The sequence below is a fragment of the Odocoileus virginianus genome, chromosome 2 (genome assembly GCF_023699985.2).
Source record: "Odocoileus virginianus isolate 20LAN1187 ecotype Illinois chromosome 2, Ovbor_1.2, whole genome shotgun sequence".
In the NCBI taxonomy this organism is placed as follows: Eukaryota; Metazoa; Chordata; class Mammalia; order Artiodactyla; family Cervidae; genus Odocoileus; species Odocoileus virginianus.
Window position 1 is genome coordinate 7,205,716 of NC_069675.1, and position 25,503 is coordinate 7,231,218.

Below are 25,503 nucleotides of genomic sequence, written 5' to 3' on the forward strand. Positions count from 1 at the left end.
ACAAGAGAAGCCCCCACAATGAGAAGAACACACACTGCTACTAAAAAGAGTGGCCCCCAATTGCCTCAGCTAGAGAAAAGCCCAGGTAGCAACCAAAACCCAGCATAGCCAACAATAAATAATAAATAAATAGAACTTAAAAAAAAATTGTGCTTTAACTTGATTGAAGATTTTTGTCTCTATCTTGATCCCCTCTATTCATTATATTAAGAAATTAGATAGTATACCTAAAATAATAGAACCTGGATATTTCACCCCTTTCTTATTTATCTCTTTTTATCACAAAAGATATAATTATTGGTAAAGAGTACATAATTGTTTCAGAATTAATTCATCTACTTTCTCCCCAGAATTTAGAAGCCATGATAAACTTCACTGATTACAAACTTAGATTATTTGTAAATTAACAAATTATATAGAGATTGTGTTTTCCCCTAAATTCTTGTAAGCAGTTGGGATGAAGCAAATGTAGTATAACTGGCGTGGATGGTGAAATGTAAATACTGAGACAAAAAGATCAGATAAAAACAGATATAATTCTGTCCTTATAATTTTGTTGCTTAGTCCTGTCTGGCTCCTTTTGCGACCCCATGGACTGTAGCCCACCAGGCTCCTCTGTCCATGGGATTTCCCAGGCAAGAATACTGGAGTAGGCTGCCATTTCCTTCTCCAGGAGATATTATAATAGAATATCCATAAAACTATATTTTTAGAAACTGTATAAAAAGGAACTGGCATTTTCTTTTCTTTTTGCAATGAAATTAGAGTGATAGTTATTAAACTTTATATCCATGTCATTTCAGTCATGAGAAACTTTCTTGATCATTATAGAAAGGTAATATTCATAGAAAAGCAAGTACCTTGTTTTCCTTGGAAGTTATGTACTTTATTGAAGAACTTATCTACAGAGCCTTTGAATTATGAAAGGCATTGGTGGCATTACTGGGAAAGGCATTGTAAGCTTCAGTTCTATCAGCAGAGTGATAGAAAAGAGGATGTGAGCTAGGAAAGTAAAGCCTCCTTTGTTTTCCAGGGTGTGGTAGCCTTCCTTGGGTGTCCTGTAGGGCTAATGTGTTACTAGCACTCATTTCTCTGTGTCTGTTGCCAGCTGATGGACCACCTGAAAGCTGGAGTGGAAGATGTGTGTGGGCAATGGAGCCACTACCAAGTCAGAGACAAGTAAGGACTGCGCTCTCAGCACTGAGCAGGGGTAGATTCGACGTGGGGAGCCTCGGAAGCTCCCCCTGGAAGCTGAGCATGAAGCTCGAAAGAGTCCCGAGGAAGGGAAGCAGGAAGACAAAGGGCCCAGGAGTCATGCGATGTAGGAAGCAGGAAGAAGTCCTGGGAAATGGACTCCCAGGGGGTGGAGGCAGTGAACTTGGAACTGAGGGCTTTAGAGAGAACCAGTACAACTTGCTTCCCAGGTGGCTCAGAGATAAAGAATCCACCTGCCAATGCAGGAGATGCGGGTTCGATCCCTGGCTCAGGAAGATCCCCTGGAGAAGGAAATGTCAACCTACTCCAGTATCCTTGCCTGGAGAATCCCATGGACAGAGGAGCCTGGCAGGCTACAGTCCATGGTGTACAAAGAGTTGGACAAGACTGAGTGACTGAGCCTGCATGGGGCATGTTATAACAGAGGCAAATGCATGAACTGTGTAATAATGTGGGAGTGGGTTTGGAAAATAAGTGAGGCAGAGAATGCAGAGAAGAATGCAAGCCTGCCAAGCATCAGCAATAGCAGTGTATTTCCATATGCAAAGGCAAGGGAGAGCATGTCCTGGTTTGGATATGGTCAGAGAGATGAGACAAGGTGAAAGATTGGAAAGACAAGGACGCACTTTTACAGTGCAGAGTCCAGCATCTTTGTACAGCCATTGATACTATAAAGTTCAATTTGACCATTAAAACTCATATCAAAAGGCTATTAATTAGGAGCATAGCCATACTTGAACTTCAGAAAGCAAACTACACAACGATGTGGAAGCTGGATTAGAAAGAGAAAAATTAAATGGGGAGACACATAGCATTGGCATATATACACTATCATGTGTAAAACACTAGCTAGTGGGAAGCTGCTATACAGAATAGAGAGCTTGGCTTGGTGCTCTGTGATGACCTAGAGGGTGGGATGCAGGGGTGGGAGGAGGCTCAGAGAAAGGGAACATATTTTACTATATAAATTGTGAGTATATTAATGCAATATTTTAAAGCAATTATACTCCAATAAAAAGAAAGAGAGGAATTATCTCTCATACCAGTTATCTCTCACATGATCTCCTTAACTGTCCTGTGTTGTCATTCTCATTTTAAAGATGAGAAAACCAACTCTAAGAAGTCAGTTAACCTGCCATACAGTAGAACCTGGGTGTGCGTTTAGATCTCTTGTTTTCAATGAGTGACAGAGCTTCCAGACTAGTGAAGGTCAGGAATTAGCAGAAGGGATATTGAAATACTTCTAGGGGAGACTGTCCTATGTCCATAGACTGGCCATGACATCAGAAAAGGAAGATGAAGCAAGGGAAAATGAGAATGGCCATCTGATCTGCAGATAGCAAGCAGAGGGAGGTAACAATGTCATGGTTAAGTTTATAGACTGTAGAAGAATGTTTAGAGTTAATAGCAGATTCTGCTTAAGTGTCTCATACTCACTCAACCCCTTTTGGAACTGAGTTTCAAGTTCAGGAGGAAATCATGACTGGTGATAGAGATTGTGAATTGTCAGTATTTGGTACCCAAAGATGTGGATGTGGCTGAGACGACTGGGATCCTGGGAAGAGGGGAAGCTCCCTGAGGACAGGACTCAGAGAAGCTTTCCTTGTTTTCCTTTTTCCTTTCCTCTGAGGCAGGAAAGGGAGAGGAAGGACAGAGGAGACTGGGAAGAAGTCATGAGAAAGGCTAGAAGGGAAGCAGGACATGCAGGGTTCATAGGAAGTGGCCACCAAGTCGTCCATCAGGAGGAGCCAGTGGCTAATAGCACAAGGGCAGTGGCGACCACTGCTCTTGACCAGTACAAGGTCAAGGTGAGCCCAGGTTGAGGAACTCAGACAAGTCCTAGTAGTTGAAGGGCCAATGGCAATAGATTGAGGAATAAACAGAAACCATTGCTTCTCATGAAGAAGGCTGAGGGGTGACCCTGTTGGAGCCAGATTGAGCCTGGTAAGAACCAAACACAGATCACAGAGCCTATGAATCAGAGCCTGCTCAACCCAGAGGAGCTTTGGCTGATTAAGAGTCCATTCACCCCACAGACCAGGACCAATCACCAGATGACATTCCAGCAACCCAGGAAATAAAGCAGCAGCCACATTACTCCTTGAATGGAAGATGACTGGAGGTGAAAATTCCCTTCCGAACGATTGGCTGACACTGAAGTCACCACCTTCTCTGTGTGGCTCAGTCTGATGGGTCAGCCCGAGCTTGGAGATAGTGGTGGCGGCCGTCAGCGGCCGGCGTATTCAGATGTGCCATCACTCATGGTATATGTGGGCTCTCTCACCAGCCCCCACCTAATTGGCAAGATTCAAAATGATCTGCAGCACAATGAGTGAAACTACTGTAACTACCGGGCTATTTAAACTTATGGGTTCTGGTTGAATAGGCCAGCATCGCTGTAAGTGCAGCTGCCACTGTTACCAGTTACTAGGATGGACCAACAAAAGGCCCGATCAACCCCTCCTTTCTTCTCCCACAATTGGAACTGAACTGGTCTCTCCCACTTCCCATTTAATGCCTACTTTTTGCGCTGATTATAGCTTGTCCCTTCCTTTTGTTGGGTTGATTTTTCAATGTATTCAGGCCATCTGGACATTCTTTCTTTATTTTAAAAAAATGTATGAATTCTATGATTAAAAAAAAATGCATTCGGAGTCATGAGTTTCAGGCACTGTCCTGGTGTTTTTGAGAATAGACTTAAGTGGTAGTTTATTTCAAGAAAAATATATATACTTACGTAACATTTACAGAGATTGAAGATTTACAAAATATTGGTTTTCGTTTATAGGTTTAAGAAGTTTGATCATAAGTATTTACGGAAAATCCTCATCCGAAAGAATCTGCCAAAATCGAGCCTTGTTTCTTTGTACAAGAAGCTGGAAATGAAGCAAGCGATTGAGATGGTGGAGTCGGGGGTTCTAAGTTCTACAGCCTTTTCCATCCCCTATCAGTAAGTGACATAGCCCTTGATCTGGACTTTCAGTGTCAGAATTACAGAGAGCAATAGCTCCTGTTCTATTTAAAGGTAACCAACCCTAGGAGTGAAGAGGCAGAGATATAACAAAGGAAAAATGAGATGAATAACATCTACATCTTGGCACCTTGTAGCTTGGTCCATGCTCCATCTATTTCACCTAATTTCTGAAAAATACTTTCTAGCAAAAAAAAAGAGAGTTTTTTGACATCTTTCTTTGAGAGGGAGGGGTGAATGAGTTTATAGAATATTTTTAGCATGTTTTAGAAGTCTTTTCCTGGTTAGACATGTCTACCCTTTAAGCCCTGCTGATGTGCCTCTGCTAGTCTTACGTTGTCTTCTCCTATGAGTTGTCTCTTCCTGTCTTCTGTGAAAGACCAGGTCCGCATCCTAGGATGCTAACTGGGACTGGGGGAGGAGGGGGTAGGAGCAAGAGCTGTGGCAATTGGTGGGATATTTAAAGAGAAGGCTGTGTTTGTAACTGTGTCTCAGGCAAAGATCTGTGGGAATTTGGGAGATGGCTTGAATCTATGTGAGACCAGCTGTGAGCAGGAGCACAGAGGAGCCAGGGGACTTTAGGGAGTTGGTAAAGAGGCAGTGTAGGGAGGGGTAAGTCTGGTACATACTCCATCATTATGAGAGGATCCCCCTTGAAGCCTGGTGCTTCAGCCAGAGCACCTGGAAAGCTATAGTCCCAAGAGTTGGCTAGACATTTTTATAAAGCTGCTTTAAGCCTCTGAAGGAGGCTTCCCAAGTGATGCAGTGATAAAGAATCTGCCTGCTGATGCCGGAGACATGGGTTCAATCCCTGGGTCGGGAAGATACCCCGGAGAAGGAAATGGCAACCGACTGCAGTATTCTTGCCTGGGAAACCTCATGGACAGAGGAGCCTGGCCGGCTACAGTCCATCAGGTCGAAAAAAGTGGGGCATGACTAAGCACACTGACGTTGATCTGAATTTAATAAGGACCCCTTTGGTGTCATAAGAATTATTCCACCCCCTACCAAAGATGCCCAGTTTTCCTCCAAGAAACAGTGTACACATTGGGGGAAGTAGTCACAATGTGTATTTAGCATAAGTGACTCCAGCCTCTCCACCCTGGCATCTTTGGAAGATCATGAGTATCCATCTTCTCCTAACCTCCTCATGTTTGAAAAGCAGATTGAGACAAGAGATAAGAATAGACAGCAATCAACTTGTCATCAATGCCAGAGTGTTATTTCTCACCCTTAGTTGCTAATGAATCAGAAAAACCATCACCTTTCTTAAGTGGGAAAAATCCCAGTCTGGGAAAAAGATCTAAAGGAGCATCCCTGAGGGCATCTTGGTATAAACAGAAAGCTTTCTGCCCTATTTCTTGGTGAGACTATTTTTGTGGTTGGTTGGCTGGTTGGTTTTACATGGCTTTAAGGAAAGTTCAGATCCTAAAGTGAGAAGATGCTGACAAGTATTAATTGGCAGTACCATGATGAGCCATATGAGAGCCTGAGACAGGAAGAAAAGTGGGGGATGTTGATCTTGTCTTTGTTTAAAATGTTGCTATTAATTATTTCATTCATCATTGATAAGTTTGCATTTACTTTTATTTTCTATAGCATTGCACTCAAATCCTACTTCACTTAATTCCTGAACTTTTGGGCATCCCCTTACCCAAGGTTTCCCTGGTGGCTCAGACAGTAAAGAATCTGCCTGCAATGCAGGAGACCTGAGTTTAATCCCTGGATCGGGAGGATCCCTTGGAGAAGGGAATGGCTGGCAACTCACTCCAGTATTCTTGCCTGGAGAATCCCATGGACAGAGGAATCTGGTGGGCTATAGTCCATGGGGTCACAAAGAGTTGGACACAACTGAGCAATTAACACTTTCACTTTTTTCACTTTTAACGCTCAACAGGAGAGGTGCAGGCAGTTTAGACCAGGAACATCCTCAAACATCTACTCACTAGTGGTGTGAGGACTTGTCTGGGAATGTAGGGGTGCTTATCTCAAATGAGACCAATCTCGTGTGCCAAAACATCTTTTGGATCTCTGTATTATTTTGTATTGCTCATAAGCAGGTGCTGCTACTGCTGCTGCTGCTGCTGCTAAGTCGCTTCAGTCGTGTCCGATTCTGCACGACCCCATAGACGGCAGCCCACCAGGCTCCCCCGTCCCTGGGATTCTCCAGGCAAGAACACTGGAATGGGTTGTCATTGCCTTCTCCAATGCATGAAAGTGAAAAGTGAAAGTGAAGTCACTCAGTCGTGTCTGACTCCTAGCGACCCCATGGACTGCAGCCCACCAAGCTCCCCATTCCATGGGATTTTCCAGGCAAGAGTACTGGAGTGGGTTGCCATTGCCTTCTCCCCACAAGCAGGTGACCTCAAGGCAAATTTTAATCCAGTTTCATTTGGAGGCTGTGTTTGGTTTGAGTCAGTTATTTTTCCGACGTTTGAGATTAGTAAGAGAGCCTTATAGCTTAGAGATACCCACTTCTGTAGCCCAAACTAGTTAGTTAACGGAGGTGGGAGAGGTTTTTAAAAATCGATATTTACTACAAGTCTAGTATTTAAATTGCCTTCATTTGATCTCATCAGAAATCTGTAGGACATCAAGCAAAGAGGAATTCCTCTCCTAAGATCAAAGCAGCTAATTTCTTAAAAAACAAACCTTCATACAATAATAGGAAAAAGAAGTGTGTACTCAGCTCGCTTTTTGTGATTCTCTACGAGAGGATAACAACAAGACGCGCACATATTTTTTTTCTTTAGAAGTTGAAGCAATTGTTCTACAAGAGGTTAATATTTCCAAACTCGGTGACCTTCAGGAGAACACTACCCCCGGAAGTTGTCTATGGCACGCTATAGACAATGCTGATTCTAGGGAATTCCGTTACTTTTACATGCATTATTTTTTTTGACTCTCAAAACAACTCTGTGGAGTAGACAAAGTATGTATTTGGATTATTATTCTAAATATGAGATACCTTGCTTTACCCATGAGCTGTAAGCTCTCAGAAACATTAGTGGGTGGAGGCTCAAGCTGATTAAAAAATATTTGGTTGCTATTAAAGTGCTAGTGGTAAAGAATCCTCTTGCCAGTGCAGGAGACATAAGAGACTAGTTCAATCTCAGGGTCAGGAAGATCCCCTGGAGGAGGGCATGGCAACCCACTCCAGTATTCTTTCCTGGAGAATCCCACAGCCAGAGGAGCCTGGCGGGCTGTAGTCCATGGGGTCACAAAGAGTCAGACATGACTGAAACAACTCAGCACACAAAGAGATATTAAAATATTTATAATAAATGCATAGGCATAACACACTACAGCTATACAACTTCAGAATATTGTCTTTAAAAACTCCCCAATACTTATAAGGTCATTTATAAAAAAGCACATTTTGGTTGATTATAGCTAAAGAATTTTTCAATTGATCACATATTGCCAGGTATAGGTTTACAGTCATGCATGCTGACACCAGAGACTCTAGAATGCAGATTCTCATGCTGTGTTTCCTTCTGTGCTGGAATATTGTCTTGTGGGGAGCCAGGGCCACAATTCTGCAGTCTTCACTCATCCTCAGTGATGGTCACTTGGGTGACCTTTCTAAGAAGAAACAAGGCAGCCACACAAAGAGCAGAGCTGTTGGTACCATTGTTCACTCAGTGGGCACGTCCTTTAGTCAACATAAGTTTTCCAGGATTTCATGTATAAAGCTACTAAAGGAGCATGGGTTCTTCCAGATAAATCCAGATATATTTGATCTTTTGCAACTTCAGACTATGGCAGGAATATAACATCTACTAGATTTCATACCTACATTGCTGTGTTTAGAATTGAGACCTCCTTTTAAAAATAACTATTTACTTATTGTTGCTTTTGACCACTCTGGGTCTTCCTTGCTGTGAGGGCTTCTCTCTAGTTGTGGAGACCAGGGGCTACTCCCCAGCTGTGGTGCTCCTCATTGCACTGGCTTCTCTTGCTATGGAGCACCGGCTCTCGTGCATGCAGGCTTCAGTACTTGTGGCACACGGACTTGGCTGCTCCGTGGCATGTGAGACCTTCCAGGACCAGGGATTGAACCCGTGTCCCCTGCATTAGCAGGCAGATTCTTAACCACTGAACCACCAGGGAAATCCTGAAAATTCTTTTTACATTATTAGAGCCTCTGATTTTTTAAAAAAGATTAAGAGAAATCTGGATCTTTTATTTAAATACATTTACATCCTAATGTTCCCAATTTGATCTTAATGGCCATGAAGTTACCAGTGACCTTTTCTTTAAGGTGTTCAAGACTTCCTTTACATCTTGTTCCAGTGCCAAGAGTCTTTTAGTTTATAATTTTACTTTTTTGACTTAGAGATTACTAACATTCAATTTTTCTATGGTTTTTATCTTCAGTGCTCACAATATGATCATTTCAGGGGTGATTTTGCTAATGAAGTAGCAGGTAGGAAAATGTTTGCATCACCTTGCTTGGGTCAGTAATTCTTCCTTATAATTTTATAGCTACAGCTTCTCAGTGTGGATTAATACGAGGCAGTGCCTATGGGACCCCTGCATTATGTATCCAGCCAGCAACCTAAATGGGCTTTAACTCAACCTGGTTCTTTCCAAATGATTAATTATAAACTGGGGAGAATGCCGAATTAGATCTCCTGTCTCGGGTTTAACTTGATCATTTCCTTTACCCATGGTTTTTCCCTCTTTGGTCAGAAAGTGGAACTCTTTGATTAGCTGTAGTTTCTGTTTAGCGATAGAGTCCTTCCACCATAATAAAGGAATGCGTGCAGATGTGGGTTGCGGGAACTCGTGGGTGTATCTACATCAGAATGAGTTTTGTTTGAAGGACATTTAAATAGTTAGGTTGAAATAGCCTGATAATATTGTTTAAATCACTGAGGGTGGTAACTGAATATCAATACTGTTGACATTTTCAGCTCTGAGATATAGAAACTGATTTCACTGATTTTGTAGAAAGCGTATTAGCCATGGCAGATTGTATTGCTAAGTAAGTCCTGTGATTTTTCAGGTTTCAAATGCTTGAAATTCTTTAACCAGTTGTACATTACTTACAAAATATCTTTGCTATTTATTGGCAATGACGCTACTGTTTGGGGGGAAAAAGACTTAAAAAATGGCCTGTATTGAAACCAGTAACTACTCGCCGTCTTTACAATCAATTATCCCTAAGACCTTTAGAAGCAGGTAATAAAGAATCCACCTGCCTATGCAAGGGATGCAGGTTTGACCCCTGGGTTGGGAAGATCCCCTGGAGAAGGAAATGACAACCCACTCCAATATTCTTGCCTGGGAAATTCCATGGACAGAGGAGCCTGGCGGGCTGCAGTCCATGAGGCCTCAGAGTCGGACACAGCTGGACACACGTGGAAAATAGTCAATCAGCACAAGTGTGCATTACAAAAAACTACAGCTAGAAAAGAAAAAAAAAACACAACTCCTTAAGGGTTTATACCAAGATGTCAAGGGAGGTGACAGTATTAAAAGATAGGTTTAATTTTCCTTAGTTCTCTCTTTTTTTGTTCATATGTTCTACAGTGAGCATATATTATTCATACAGTTAAGTTTTTAGGAATTACAACCACTAGACCCAAGTGATTGAAATTGAATATGTATGTCACATGAGAATTCTGCACATAGCGATGTCATGACTAAGAACCTCTGAGGACAATTGTGCATTGTTGGCTAACCTGGCCCTGACTTGGCTTTTGAGCCCATTTAGGAGGGAGTCGGGGGTGGAGGTGCTTATGGTCAAGAAGGCCAGAAGAAGTCAACTGCTTCTAGAATCTCAGAGGGTCCAGTGTCTCCAAGCTGGGCTGGTTTTCCTGGTGGAGGTTGAGATAGTTTAACTCTCTTTGTAAAGTATGATTTTAGTTTCTTCCCATTATTCTTTAACCAGAGATAAAATCCCCAAAGAGAGAATTCCAAGATAAATGTACTCAAAGTTTTAATACTGGATAGGTTGTTGTTGTTTAGTTGCTAAGTCATGTCCAACTCTTTGCAACCTGGGGCCTGTCAGGCTCCTTTGTCCACGGAATTACCCAGGCAAGAATACTGGAGTGGGTTGCCATTCCCTTCTCTAGGGGATCTTTCCAACCCTGGGTTCGAACCTGTGTCTTCTGCATTGGCAGGCAGAGTCTTTACCACTGAACTACCTGGGAAGCATAAACTAGTGGTATTCCAAATGTGGTGACTACATGGTGCTATCTGTGAGCCTGCAAGGAATAAGCTTATTTATGTTGACTCTAACAGTGAGTTATTTGATTTACACTTTATGGTATCCTTTCTAAGAATGTATTTTCTAATCATTGATTTTTTAAAAAAAAACATGTCTGTTCATAATAGATATGGAGGAAAAAATTACTGGTTTGTCACCACCACTTTTTATTTTTTATTTTTTTTAAGTTCCAAATTGGTTTTTTTTTTTCATTTATTTTTATTAGTTGGAGGCTAATTACTTTACAATATTGTAGTGGTTTTTGCCATACATTGACATGAATCAGCCATGAATTTACATGTGTTCCCCATCCTGATCCCCCCTCCTGCCTCCCTCCCCATCCCATCCCTCTGGGTCTTCCCAGTGTACCAGCCCTGAGCACTAATCTCATGCATCCAACCTAGGCTGGTGATCTGTTTCACCCTTGATAGTATACTTGTTTCAATGCTATTCTCTCAGAACATCTCACCTCTCCTTCTCCCACGGAGTCCAAAAGTCTGTTCTGTACATCCGAGTCTCTTTTTCTGTTTTGCATATAGTGTTATTGTTACCATCTTTTAAAATTCCATACATATGCGTTAGTATACTGTATTGGTCTTTATCTTTCTGGCTTACTTCACTCTGTATAATGGGCTCCAGTTTCATCCATCTCTTTAGAACTGATTCAAATGAATTCTTTTTAATGGCTGAGTAATATTTCATTGTGTGTATGTACCATAGCTTCCTTATCCATTCATCTGCTGATGGGCATCTAGGTTGCTTCCATGTCCTGGCTATTATAAACAATGCTGCAATGAACACTGGGGTGCACGTGTCTCTTTCAGATCTGGTTTCCTTGGTGTGTATGCCCAGGAGTGGGATTGCTGGGTTGTATGGCAGTTCTATTTCCAGTTTTTTAAGGAATCTCCACACTGTTCTCCATAGTGGGTGTACTAGTTTGCATTCCCACCAATAGTGTAAGAGGGTTCCCTTTTCTCCACACCCTCTCCAGCATTTATTGCTTGTAGACTTTTGGATAGCAGCCATCCTGACTGGCGTGTAATGGTACCTCGTTGTGGTTTTGATTTGCATTTCTCTGATAATGAGTGATGTTGAGCATCTTTTCATGTGTTTGTTAGCCATCTATATGTCTTCTTTGGAGAAATGTCTGTTTAGTTCTTTGGCCCATTTTTGATTGGGTCATTTATTTTTCTGGAATTGAGCTGCAGGAGTTGCTTGTATATTTTTGAGATTAGTCCTTTGTTTGTTGCTTTGTTTGCTATTATTTTCTCCATTCTGAGGGCTGTCTTTTGCTTATAGTTTCCTTTGTTGTGCAAAAGCTTTTAAGTTTCATTAGGTCCATTTGTGTATTTTTGCTTTTATTTCCAATATTCTGGGAGGTGGGTCATAGAGGATCCTGCTGTGATTCATGTCGGAGAGTGTTTTGCCTATGTCCTCCTCTAGGAGTTTTATAGTTTCTGGTCTTACATTTAGATCTTTAATCCATTTTGAGTTTATTTCTGTGTATGGTGTTAGAAAGTGTTCTAGTTTCATTCTTTTACAGGTGGTTGACCAGTTTTCCCAGCACCACTTGTTAAAGAGGTTGTCTTTTTTCCATTGTATATTCTTGTCTGCTTTGTTGAAGATAAGTTGCCTGTAGGTATGTAGATTTATCTCTGGGCTTTCTATTTTGTTCCATTGATCTATATTTCTGTCTTTGTGCCAGTACCATACTGTCTTGATGACTGTGGCTTTGTAGTAGAGCCTGAAGTCAGGCAGGTTGATTCCTCCAGCTCCCTTCTTCTTTCTCAAGATTGCTTTGGCTATTCAAGGTTTTTTGTATTTCCATACAAATTGTGAAATTATTTGTTCTAGTTCTGTGAAGAATACCATTGGTAGCTTGATAGGGATTGCATTGAATCTATAGATTACTTTGCGTAGTATACTCATTTTCATGATATTGATTCTTCCAACCCATGAACACAGTATATTTCTCTATCTATTTGTGTCTTCTGATTTCTTTTTTTTTTTTTTTCTTCTGGTCTGACCTCTTTGATTTCTTTCATCACTGTTTTATAGTTTTCTATATATAGGTCTTTCGTTTCTTTAGATAGATGTCCTCCTAAGTATTTTATTCTTTTTATTGCAATGGTGAATGGTATTGTTTCCTTAATTTGTCTTTCTGTTTTCTCATTGTTAGTGTATAGGAATGCAAGGGATTTCTGTGTGTTAATTTTATATCCTGCAACATTACTGTATTCATTGATTAGCTTTAATAATTTTCTGGTAGAGTCTTTAGGGTTTTCTATGTAGAGGATCATGTCATCTGCAAACTGTGAGAGTTTTACTTCTGCTTTTCCTGTCTGGCTTCCTTTTATTTCTTTTTCTGCTCTGATGGCTGTGGTCAAAACTTCAAAAACTATGTTGAATAGTAGTGGTGAGATTGGGCACCCTTGTCTTGTTCCTGACTTTAAGGGAAATGCTTTCAATTTTTCATCATTGAAGATAATGTTTGCTGTGGGTTTGTCATATATAGCTTTTATTATGTTGAGGTATGTTCCTTCTATTCCTGCTTTCTGGAAAGTTTTAGTCATAAATGGATGTTGAATTTTGTCAAAGGTTTTTTCTGCATCTATTGAGATAATCATATGGTTTTTATCTTTCAATTTGTTAATGTGGTGCATTACATTGATTGATTTGTGGATATTAAAGAATCCTTGCATTCCTGGGATAAAGCCCACTTGGTCATGATGTATGATCTTTTTAATATGTTGTTGGATTCTGTTTGCTAGAATTTTGTTAAGGATTTTTGCATCTATGTTCATCAGTGATATTGGCCTGTAGTTTTCTTTTTTTGTGGCTTCTTTGTCTGGTTTTGGTATTAGGGTGATTCACCACCACTTTTTAAAAATGCATTAGACAGTGGAGGGACAACTACAAAATTCTCAGACTTGATTACTTCTGAAATGTTCAGGGAGAGACAAAGAGGAGGAAAAACTAATTACTCATAATGTTCTGTTTCTATGGTGGATGTGTGCATACTTTATTATTATATTATTCTTTACACCTTACATATAGTAGATATTTTTTATGGGCAAAAATATTTTGTAAGACTTTAAAATAGGAAATTTATATTGTTAATGTAAATAAGTGGTTTGCTATGCTGGTAGTAATTTTTCCTAATGAACATTGAAATAAAAACAAGCCTATTAAAATTTTCTCATATAATTATCATATAAAAGTTATAGACAAAGAAGCCGTATGTTCAAAATGCAAGACAAGACACATGTGCCAATATTTTCTATGAATTTCCTAAAACAATAGGAAAGCCTATGGAAAAACAGGAGATCTGGGTATTGAAACTCCTAAAAGTAAATTGATGGTTTTATGGTTGTCTTGCCAAGATGAAAGAATAATGCTTGGCTTCCCTCCAATGATGTTTCCAGGGCCCAGAGGACACAAGAAACCAGAAGACTTTCCCCTGAAGACGTGGAGTCCATGAGGGACATTCTGACACGCAACATGTACCAAGTTCGACAAAGGGTGTGTATATAAGACTTGTCCCTGCTGCTATTCTTGGAGCCAGTCCTCCAGACATCAGTTCTTGTTCAGGTTACCCTTCCCAAGCAGCCTTCCTGCTGAGCAATTTCTCTCTGCTTAGTTAGGAAAACAGAAAGTTAACTGTTGTGTTTCTGCAGCAAAATTGGCCCACATGGTAGAAAGAGAAATGCAGATCTAGTTGCTGGCCCTAGGGCAGGCTGCCCCAGCCCTGCAGACCTGGCTTTCCAGAATCAGCAGGGCTCCCTCCCCCTTCAGAGTCAGACCAATGATGGAGCTTGTCCACCAGGGAAGAAATATGGCCCCAGGATGCCAGTGGGGACGGAGCTGTCTCAGCATGATTGGTTGTAATAGAGTTTAGAAAACTGGAATGATTTAGATTAGAATATCAAAACCACAGTGCTGAAAGCCTGAGGAAAAAATGGGAGACATATCAGGGACTTCCCTGGCAGTGGTTAAGACACCAAGTTTCTAAGGCATGGGTTCCACCCCTGGTCTGGGAACTAAGATCCACATGCCACTTGGCCAATACACACACACACACACACACACATATATATGTATTTTTTTTTCCTCCACAAAAAAGAGACCTATCAAGCATACTATTTATCAGTTTTGGAAAAGGTATAGAGGCTATTCAGGTGAGTTCTTTTGAAATTTTGATTTAATCAAATGACATTTATACTAATGTTTTCTAGTTAAGAGCTATTTAAGGTTGAGTATTCAGTGGAACATCCCAATTATTGAGTAGGGTTATAAGTGAGTTTACTGCTAGGCCCTTGGTTTTTGTGACTATGTCATGGGATCTCCCAAAATCATTCAGTCACAGTTTCTCATTTTCAAGCAAAAGATACTGAGGTTAGAAGATTTGCATTTTTTTTTTTCTGTTATCATCATGTCTGACTCTTTGTGACCCCATGGACTCTAGCCTACCAGGCTTCTCTGTCCATGGGATTTTCCAGGCTAGACTACTGGAGTGGGTTGCCATTCTCCTCTCCAGGGGGTCTTCCCAACCCAGGGCTCAAACCCAAATCTTCTGCATTGGCTGGCAGGTTCTTTACCACTGAACCACCCAGGAAGCCCTAGGAGAGTTATCTCACTTGTTTAAGGTCACAAAGCAAATTTGAGTTAAGAACCCAGGTCTTCCAACTGCCTAGCCACGGCTCTTTCCATGACTTCAGAATTACATGATCCAGGGTAGGTGAATGTCTTCTGGCTGCTGTTTTGAGAAGGTCAGTGATCAAGGGGAATGTGTCAACAAAAGGCCCTGCACCTGCTGGAGGAACATGGGTCAGCAGCAAATAACACACGTCTAGTAAACACAGCAACTTTCAAATCTTTCCAAGTTAAACCATTTCAGCAAGACTATCACATTCTGCCTTAGATAAGTAGGTAAGAACTTCCTGGTTGAAAGAACACCAGCCTGCTTAGGGAGGGTCACAGCCCAAGGGTGCCTGGTACTGAGACTTTCCCCATGGAGGTGGAGAGTGAGGTTAGGGAAAGTCCTCAGTTGGTAAAGAAGCCGCCTGCAATGCAGGAGACCCCAGTTCGATTCCTGGGTCGGGAAGATCCGCTGAAGAAGGGAATGGTTACCTACTCCAGTATTCTTGGGCTTCTCTTGTAGCTCAGCTGGTAAAGAATCTGCCTGCAATGCGGGACACCTGGGTTTGATCCTTGGGTTGGGAAGATACCCTGAGGAGAAAGGCTACCCATCCCAGTTTTCCGGTCTGAAGAATTCCATGGACTGTATAGTCCATGGGGTCGCAAAGAGTCAGACACAACTGAGTGACTTTCACTCACTCACTCAGAAATAAGAGAGATACTGGAACTCCAACCCACTGTAAAATGAGGCTAACTGTCCATTGTCTCTTTTCTTATCAGGTTCCTAGATAGTCATCTTTCTTCTTTTATCAGCGCCCATTCAGTCTGCCTCCAGGTTCCTCCCTTCTAAGCTTTGTAGAATCTCCCTTCCTTGTTGCCCGAGATGAGTGGATAGGTGATAGAGAGTCCTGTGGGGAGAACATACATGGTAAACCAAGGGGCTCTACCGGAGACGACTTTTGCTTCCACTTTTGTTACATGAGAGAATGAGACTCACCTGTCCTGCCCTTTCTGTCTTTCCTTTCTCATCCCATCTTTTTTTTTAATGTCATAATATATTTAATTTAACCCACTTTATGAGCTAATGGTAAAAGAACCTGCCTGCCAATGCAGGAGACATAAGAGACACGGGTTCTATCCCTGAGTTGGACAGACCACCTGGAGGAGGGCATGGCAACCTACTCCAGTATTTTTGCCTGGAGAATCTCATGAACCTGGAAGTCTACAGTCCATGGGGTCGCAAAGAGTCAGACATGACTAAAGTGACTTAGCACACATGCATGGGCACACATCAAAAATATTTCAATGTGTCATAAATATAAAAATTACCAATAAGATATTTTCTACTCTTTAAAAAAAATTAATGTCTTCAGAATCAGTATGTAGCTAATACATTGCAGTTGGAATTAGCCACATTTTTTTCTTTAAAGTCTCCTTTATTTTTCTCTTCTTTTTAAAAAAATCTTGTTTTTTATTTGTGTCATTGATTAATGATGTGTTAGTTTTACGTGTACAGCACGGTGATTCAGTTATACATCTATATGTGTCAATTCTTTTTCAGATTCTTTTCCCCTTTAGCTTTTGACAGAATACTGAGCAGAGTTCCAAGAGCTATCCTGGTTGGTTATCATCCTGTCTTGACATAGGTCATGTGACTCCTTCCTCCACCACGGTTCTCCTGTTCTCTTGGAGGAAAATTCAAGGATGCAGTTCAGGACAACCGTCTGTCTACTTCATTTCTTGTGGAAGACCATTAGCAACACTGACCATTCCACAGTGCTGAGGATGGTCACAAAGGTGGCATCTGTAGTTGGGCATCTGTACCTCCGGGAGGACCACTATGAGGGTTGCAGGATGACAGCACAGTGGATGCCACTGCCCCTGTGAGCCAGAGGCACGGGCTCCAACCGCAGCTCTGTCCTGGTGGGCTGGCCCAGATCGCAGACCTTTCCTCCAGAGCCACAGATTGCATCTCTGCAATGGAGGCAAAGGCTCAGGGGGCCTGGGTGTCACCTTCTCCTTCTACTAATCATTTTTTAAAATATGTATTTATTTGGGTGCACCAGATCTTAGTTGTGGCACACGGGATCTTCTCTCTTCATCACTTTCGTCCTGCAGGATCTTTAGTGGCAGCAAGTGGACTCTTAGTTGCCTCATGTGATATCTGGTTCCCTGACCAGGGATGGAACCTGGGTCCCCTGCACTGGCAGCCTGGAGCCTTAGCTTCTGCACCACCAGGGGAGTCCCTCTACCCGTTTTTGTTTGTGACTTTCCCGTGGTCTCCAGAGGCTGGAAGACGTGCGGAGATGTCAATACATGCCTGATGTCCCCTTCTTTCTGCAGACCTTGTCCTACAACAAATACAACCTCCAGCCCCAGACGAGCGAGAAGCAGGCGAAGGAGATTCTGATCCGCCGTCGGAACACCTTCAGGGAGAGCGTGAGGAAAGGGCACAGCCTGCCCTGGGGAAAGCCGGTAAGGGGCAGGTGCCAACTCACCCTGAGCTGGGCCAGTCTCCGACCGGGGCCTCCTCGGGTGACTCCTTTCACTGGTTAAACAACCACTCCCTTGGTGCCAGGGTAAGACAAAGAGAAGGGGGTACGGGACAGCAGACACCCCCTTCTCTGAGCCCAGGGCTTTTGGGCCCAAGCTCCAACTCACACTAACATGAGGCTAACTGTCCATTATCTGTTTTTAATCAGGTTCCTAGGGGGCCTTTGAGGCCCAAACTGTCCCCAGGGTGGTTTTTGTTTGGTCAGTCAGTTGTGTCCAACTCTGCGACCCTATGAAATGTAGCCCACCAGGCTCCTCTGTCCATGGAATTCTCCAGGCAAGAATACTGGAGTGGGTTGCCATTTCCTTCTCCAGGGGATCTTCCTGACGTAGAGATCAAACCCAGGTCTCCTGCATTGACAGGCGGCTTCCTTACCACTGAGCCACCTGGAAGTCCATGGGGTACGTGGCAGCAAACTGTACCTGCTCAGGATGGGCCAGTGACTGGGACATACTCCCTGGACTGTGAGGCTAGACGAACACCCATGGTGGCCAGAGACTGGACTCCAGGGGACCCCAATGGACAGGTTCCCTGGCTGCTCTGGGAAGCTTGCTTCTCTACCAGGGAGATACAGGGAGGAGTTTGTTCTTGCCAAGACTCTTGGAGCTTATCTTCATGGCACCAGCTGTGTGTCTCAACTGCTCCTTTTGAGGCCACATCTGGGGCTTCCCAGTTGGCTCATCGGTAAAGAATTTGCCTGCAATGCAAGAGACACAGGAGATGCAGGCTCGATCCCTGGATCAGGAAGACCCCCTGGAGAAGGGCATGGCAACCCACTCCAGTATTCTTGCCTGAGAAATCCCATGGACAGAGGAGCCTGGCAGGCTACAGTCCATGGAGTCGCAAAGAGTTGGACACAACTGAGCACACACCAGTCAATCTTATAAGGAGACGCTGGATGGATGGACGTTGAGTCTGGAGTAGCCCCTAATCTCTACCCTAATCCCAGTGAGGCCACGGGAGGAACTTGGAGAGGTTTATCATGGTCTGTTTCATCAGGAGAGGGAAGGAGGAAATATTGAAGGTGGAAGCATTGTTTTTCTTAAACCAAAATAACTGAAAGGCAGTGATGCAAACAGGATGCTCCATTGTGACTCTGTCCTTCTCCTTGTTTGCAATGTGACACCCTCAGTTACAGGGTCTAACTCTTCTTTTTATTTCTCCTTGTTGCCTGCAGGCTGGTACCAAGAACATCCGCTACCTCTCCTTCCCCTATAGCAACCCTCTGCCAGCAGGCAGAGACGTGAAGATGGCTGAATTCACAGGTAACTTGCATCCATGGCTGCTTCTCATTATTTTCAGTCTTGTAGGTCAAAAGGCAAAATCAAGAATATTACATAAGTACACACATGACGAGCAAAAGAGAACACAATTGTTGTCGTTATTCAGTAGCTAACTCATGACTCTTTGCCCATGGCCTGCAGCACTCCAGGCTTCCTGTCTTCACCGTCTCCAGGAGTTTGCTCAAACTCATGTCCATTGAGTCAGTGCTGCTATCCAGCCATCGCATCCTCTGTCGTCCCCTTCTCCTCCTGTCCTCAATCTTTCCCAGCATCAGGGTCTTTTCCAGTGAGTTGGCCCTTAGCATCAGGTGACCAAAGTATTGAAGCTTCAGCTTCAGTGTTAGTCTTTCCAATGAATATTCAGAGTTGATTTCCTTTAGGTTTGACTGGCTTATCTCCTTTCAGTCTAAGGGACTCTCAGAGTTTTCTCTAGTACCACAGTTCAAAAGCATCAGTTCTCCAGCACTCAGCCTTCTTTATGGTCCAACTCTCATATCCATACATGACTACTGGAAAAGTCATAGCTTTATTAATTGAATTAATAACTTTAGTGATAAACAGTGAAATTTGTATAATTTTTACTTATCGAGAAATATTCTTAAAATTTTTTTTCAGCCATTTAGAAATGTAACAACCCATCTCAGCTCAGGAGCCGTACCAAAAGATACAGCAGGGTGATATACCTGGTGGTTATCAATTGCTGACCTCTGACTTAGAGAAACATAAAATGGGCACTTTTTTGAAGTTATAGGATTCACCTATGGTTTATAAATTAGAATTCTCCAAAGATGGCTAAATTTTACTAAAATACTTTAACTAAAGTTACTGGTTGGATGTTTCCCATTTAATATCTAATGCACTGCACGCTCAGTAGTGTCTGACTCTGTGACCCTATGGGCTGTAGCCACCAGGCTCCTCTGTCCATGGGATTCTCCAGGGAAGGATACTGGAGTGGGTTGCCATGATCACCTCCAGGGGATCTTCCCAATTCAGGGATCGAACCAGCGTCTCATGCATCTCTGCATTGCAGGCGGATTCTTTACCACTGAGCCACCAAGGAAGCCCTTAATATCTAATACTTAAATAGAATTTTAGAATTATTGTAACTGCCTATTGTGTTCATAAAAGCTAAGTTATTTTTAAATGTATATAAATTGATTTTCTATTAGCATAAAGTGACATATGATATGCCATGTTCTCTGTTTCAATATTACTAAATTTTTAAGACTAAAAATCACATTGGAAATTTAAATAAATTAAACACACAGGATTTGAGAATTAAACATTTGAAGAATGAATATAATTATTCCTTACAATGAAACTTTTTCTGATATAAAAGTGTGATTGATATAAAATCAAAATCAACCAGCAGAGAAAAGCATAAAAAAAAGAAAGTTGAGAGCACTTGAAACTCCACCACCCGGAGATATTCACTGTAGAGTATTTTGGTAAGCATCCTTCTTAATTCTATCTACATCATTTTGATCCTTATCCTACCAGAACCTGCTTTTTAAAAAAAATCACACATAGCACTACATGATACATTGTCACAGTATAGTCATTGTTGGGGAATTTTTATAAATTGTCCAGTTCACTCAGCCATATGTTGTGGAAACATTTTGATGTCAATAGATAGGATCCTAGTAATCATTTTAATGATTTAATGATAGTCAATTATATGAGAGCCCCATGGGCTTCTCAGATGGCACTGTGCTAAGGAATCTACCTGCCAATGCAAGTTGGATCCCTGGATTAGGAAGATCCCTTGGAGGAGGAAATGGCAACCCACTCCAGTATTCTTGCCTGGGAAATCCCAAGGACAGAGGAGCCTGGTGGGATATTATCATAGGCTCAAAAATACTCAGACAGGACTAAGCAACTGAGCATGCCTGAAGAGAGTTTTGGACTCTTAATTCTGGTTCAATGATCTAGTCATCTATTCCCAGGTCACACTCTTGTAAGTAGTAGTATTTTATGATAAAAAGGGGTATCACACAAAAGCAAACAAGCAAAACAAAACAAAATAACACCAGTAATAGGGTGTATAATAGTTTAATTTTTAAAACTCTTCCGGGTACAAACAGCTGGTGCTGTTAGGTTGCTTGAGTGATAGACAGTCTGACAGTCTCCAGTCATTTCTTGAGATGAATGTCAATATCACAAGCTATGGTAGCAGCTTCAACTCAGTTCAGTTCAGTTCAGTTCAGTTCAGTTGCTCAGTCGTGTCCGACTCTTTGCGACCCCATGAATCGCAGCACGCCAGGCCTCCCTGTCCATCACCAATTCCCGGAGTTTACTCAAACTCATGCCCATCGAGTCAGTGATGCCATCCAGCCATCTCATCCTTTGTCATCCCCTTCTCCTCCTGGCCCCAATCCCTCCCAGCATCAGGGTCTTTTACAATGAGTCAGTTCTTCGCATCAGGTGGCCAAAGTATTGGAGTTTCAGCTTCAGCATCAGTCCTTCCAATGAACGCCCAGGACTGATCTCCTTTAGGATGGACTGATTGGATCTCCTTGCAGTCCAAGGGACTCTCAAGAGTCTTCTCCAGCACCACAGTTCAAAAGCATCAATTCTTCGGCGCTCAGCTTTCTTCACAGTCCAACTCTCACATCCATACATGACCACTGGAGAAACCATTGCCTTGACCAGACGGACCTTTGTTGGCAACTTCAACTACTAATGTAGTAGCTTCAACTACTAATGTACAAATCTTAAATAGTCTTATAAATAAAATAACAGCAGAATATTAAAGACTTACTATACCTTACAAAATAGGACTTATTCCAGAGGTGGGGTTTGTTTAACATTTGGAAATGCGTTTGCATTATTCACCAGGTAAATAGGTCTAACGGCCCTTTCAATAGATGCTCTAAAAGACATCTCACATATCTTTCAATAAAAATGACAAAGTCCTAGGAAAATATATATAGGACTTACATGAAGAAGCATAAAACTCTACTTTTCCATGCTTCAGTACCTCTTTGTAAAAAGGAGAATGTTGGTACCCCCCCCACAGAGAAAAGTGTTGCCCTGAGTGAAGCCATTTAGCACAGATGAAACTCTTAGAACAATGCCTGCAACCAAGTAAGTATGCAAGAAATATCCATGCTTCTGCTCAGTCGTGTCCGACTCTTTGAGACCCAATGAACTGTAACCTGCCAGGCTTCTCTGTCTGTGGGATTCTCCAGGCAAGAATACTGGAGTGGGTTGCCATGCCCTCCTTCAGGGGATCTTCCCAACCCAGGGATTGAACCAGGTCTCCTGCACTGACAGGCACGTTCTTTACTGTCTGAGCCACCAGAGAAATGCCTCTAAATTTTGTTAGGTGAGCAAAAAGAGTGGGTAACCCAGAAATCTGAGAAGGAAAAGTAGTGAAGTGGGCCTTAATTTTATCAGTTTTTCTTAATTTTTAGAGAATTGTAATCAAATATCAGATAATAGATATTTGAGGTAATGCTCCATCTGTATCTGGGCACAATTGTTTGCACCCACCTTCTGCCCACATCTGAAGTTGTTATCCTACAGGACAAGGTCAGCAAATGCCCATCAGGGCTCTAGGGGAGGGTGTGGAGGGAGGTTGGGCATTCAGCAGATGGTCCCCTGGTGTCCCCACAGCTCACTGGGCTGTGACGTGGGTATCACTGTCCCTCCTTGCTCAGCCCTTGTCTTCCTGGGTTAGGACACCCCTTCCCTAGATATGTGGGAACTTCCTGCTGGATTGAGGCCTACATATAACTTCCGAGGCTCTTTTGCCTCTGGGGCTCACTTGGTGGTAAAAATAGAGAGGTCCTGCCTGGACACCCCTCCTAAATCCCAGGAAGACTGGGACAGAGGGAGCAAGCTCTGTGGATGGACCGTGGCAGTGGGTGCCTAGCCATGTGACTTTACCTGATGCCACAGGTGAGTGGAGGAGCTGAAACACCAGCAGGACTATGCCACCCTCTTAGCTCCTGCATCTCGGATCTTAAGTCCTGTTCTTTCTTCCTTTCATCATACTTTCCCAGATCACGATGGCAGTGACTCAGAACTCCCTCCCATCACGTTCAACACACACTCTCCAGCGGAGTCGATTCAGGAAAGACGATGGACAGCTGAAGCCATCCCGATGAAGAGCTTACACAGAGCAGGGACGCCACCGCGCTTTGGTTATCAAAGAAGCGCGAGCCGAGAAGAGCGCCTGGGCAGGGGCAGAAGGGCGATTTTGAGACCCAAACCGCTCTTTCACGCCGTGGATGAGGAGTTCGAATCTGAGGAGGAGGCCCCAGCATTTGGGTCCCTACTGTCATCGGAGCTCAGACCTGGCGGGGACTGCAACTTGTCCCACAGCCCTTTGCTCCAAAGGAAGTAGTATTGTGGTATCACGTCCACGGAATTGTTTCTGGGTTTTTCCAGAGTCCACCGCCTTCTGATTATGCTGAAAGCAGGATGTTCAGAGGTCTGGAGAGAGTTATTGAGTTTGGGTCTTTGGAAGCTATTAGACACCAAGACTCTGTATTCTATAAGACATGATTCTGTAAGACTCTCTTAGACATGATTCTGTAAGACTCTGTCATGGAGATTGAGGAACACACTTGCTGGTTCTGCCATGTTCTCAGCTGTGCTTCATAGCGGCATTCTCTGTGAAGGACAGACATCCATCCCCGCAGGAATTATTCACTGAGTGTGCCCTTCATGTCATTTACTGAGATATGAGACTGGTCAGTAATCCCCCTTGTCTCTACTCATGTCTGTGTGTGCGTACTTTCTCAGTCATGTCTGACTCTTTGCGACCCTTTGGGCTGTAGCCTGCCAGGCTCCCCTGTCCATGGACTCCTCCTGGCAAGAATACTGGAGTGGGTTGTCATTTCCTTCTCCAGGGAATCTTCCTGACCCAGGGATTGAACTCACGTCTCCTGCACTGGCAGAGGGCTCCTTAACCACTGAGCCACCAGGGAAGCCCCTTGTACAGCGTTGACGGCCTATAAGACATCTCAGAGCTGGAGGGACATTAGAGAAGGTGGTATCAGACATTCTTATTTTCCAGGGGACAAAAGTGAGGCCTTGAGAAGCTGGCTGGTGCCTCTTCAGGGTCTACATCCCTCGGAGGACGTGGGTTCCTCTCTAGGACAAACATGGACACCAGGGGCGGAAAAGGGCTATCTTACTGTCCTGGATTTCTGTTCTGTAGATGGTGTCGGCTCAGGGTTCTGCAGCCGTGGTGGAGGTGACATCAGAGCAGCCTCCGTCTCTCTTCTTCCCAACCTGAGATGTAAGACTGCTTCTAATATGTTTGCGCTGTGTAGCTCAGTCAGGTCCGATTCTTTTGTGACCCCAGAGACTGTAGCCTGCCAGGCTCCTCTGTCCAATTTTCTAGGCAAGAATACTGGAGTGGGTTTCCATTTTCTCCTCCAGGGGATCTTCCTGACCCAGGGATCAAACTCATGTCTCTTGTGTCTCCTGCATTGACAGGCAGATTCTTTACCACTGCGCCGCCTGGGAAGCCTAGTATGCTTGACCACTTTCTAAATTAGGAAAAGTCATTTTTTTAATATAAATAAAATCAGCAGATATGTTGATGTTGTCTAAAGATTTTGCAAGTATATTTTATCCACAAATAATGCAGGTGGTTTCTTGGAGTTTTTAATTGTTTTTTCCAAACTCAACTCTGTCAAGTACCTTATTTCTAACTCCTCCTGAGAAAACCCAGCCGCACAGACAGAAAGCTCTTTCTTAGAACATCAGTCGGTGTTAATTGTTAATTGGGCCATAAGCCACTGGGAATAAAAGAGACACCCGCCTCAGTGACGGGCCACTCCTCTAATTAGCAAGTGATATGTTGTTTCATCTGCCCACAGTATTTGATTTAATAAATTCTTTTCCTTTCTGAGACTCTAACCAGCTTTCAAGCCAAGGATGCTCAGGAAGTATGACAGGTAAGAAGCCACAATTCCTACCCTATTCCCAGACATTTTACTCAGCAGAGAGACTGGAACTGTTGTAAAATGAATGAAGGGGGTCACTACTCTGTTTTCAGGCAGAGCAATGCAGATTGGGATCAATATGCATGGGTGTGCTAGTTGTGTCTGACTACGTGTGACCCCATGGACTGTAGCCAGCTAGGTTCCTCGGTCCATGGAATTTCTCAGGCAAGAATGCTGGAGTGGGCTGCCATTTCCTCCTCGAGGGGATCTTCCCAACCCAGGGATGGAACTTGGGTCTCTTCTGTCTCCTGCATTGGCAGCCGGGTTCTTTGTCTCTATTGCCACCTGGGAAGCTAGCAACGGCTGTAGCCAAATCATTGATTGGGAATGTGCCTCTTACATTGACCACAGTGAAGTGAAAACATGAATTATCCTTTCAGCAATTATTTGTGTTTCTGTATTTTTATTTCTATTGACATATTATCTTTGAACTCAAGGAAGTATGAGAAACAGAGCCAGTTAGAAACTTAAAAAATTAAGGGTCACCTAGCATCGTGGCTCTGGACCAGTTTAAAAGGAAGGAAGGTCCCACAGGGTTTCATTTATTTTGTTTCCTCCCAGGAGTTTTTTTGGGTGACTAAGCGCAAGTGAAACTCAGATTCTGGGTTTCGCTGGTGTTCTCTTTCGCAGGTGAAGGCTGCCCTTGTTTTGCGTTTGTACTT

At 42.9% G+C, this 25,503-nt stretch overlaps 1 protein-coding gene across 1 annotated transcript in view; it reads left to right on the top strand.

The window, feature by feature from the left end:
- SLC9A4 (solute carrier family 9 member A4) overlaps nucleotides 1–25,224 on the top strand; it is a 55,381-nt gene extending 30,157 nt beyond the window's left edge. The window contains exons 7-12 of the mRNA XM_070456945.1: nucleotides 1,109–1,179; nucleotides 4,004–4,165; nucleotides 13,829–13,925; nucleotides 17,385–17,516; nucleotides 18,773–18,860; nucleotides 22,886–25,224. Of these exons, the coding sequence (XP_070313046.1) occupies nucleotides 1,109–1,179; nucleotides 4,004–4,165; nucleotides 13,829–13,925; nucleotides 17,385–17,516; nucleotides 18,773–18,860; nucleotides 22,886–23,229 (894 nt within the window). The 3' untranslated portion in view covers nucleotides 23,230–25,224. The remainder of the gene's footprint in view (nucleotides 1–1,108; nucleotides 1,180–4,003; nucleotides 4,166–13,828; nucleotides 13,926–17,384; nucleotides 17,517–18,772; nucleotides 18,861–22,885) is intronic.
- The last annotated feature ends 279 nt before the right edge of the window (nucleotides 25,225–25,503 follow it).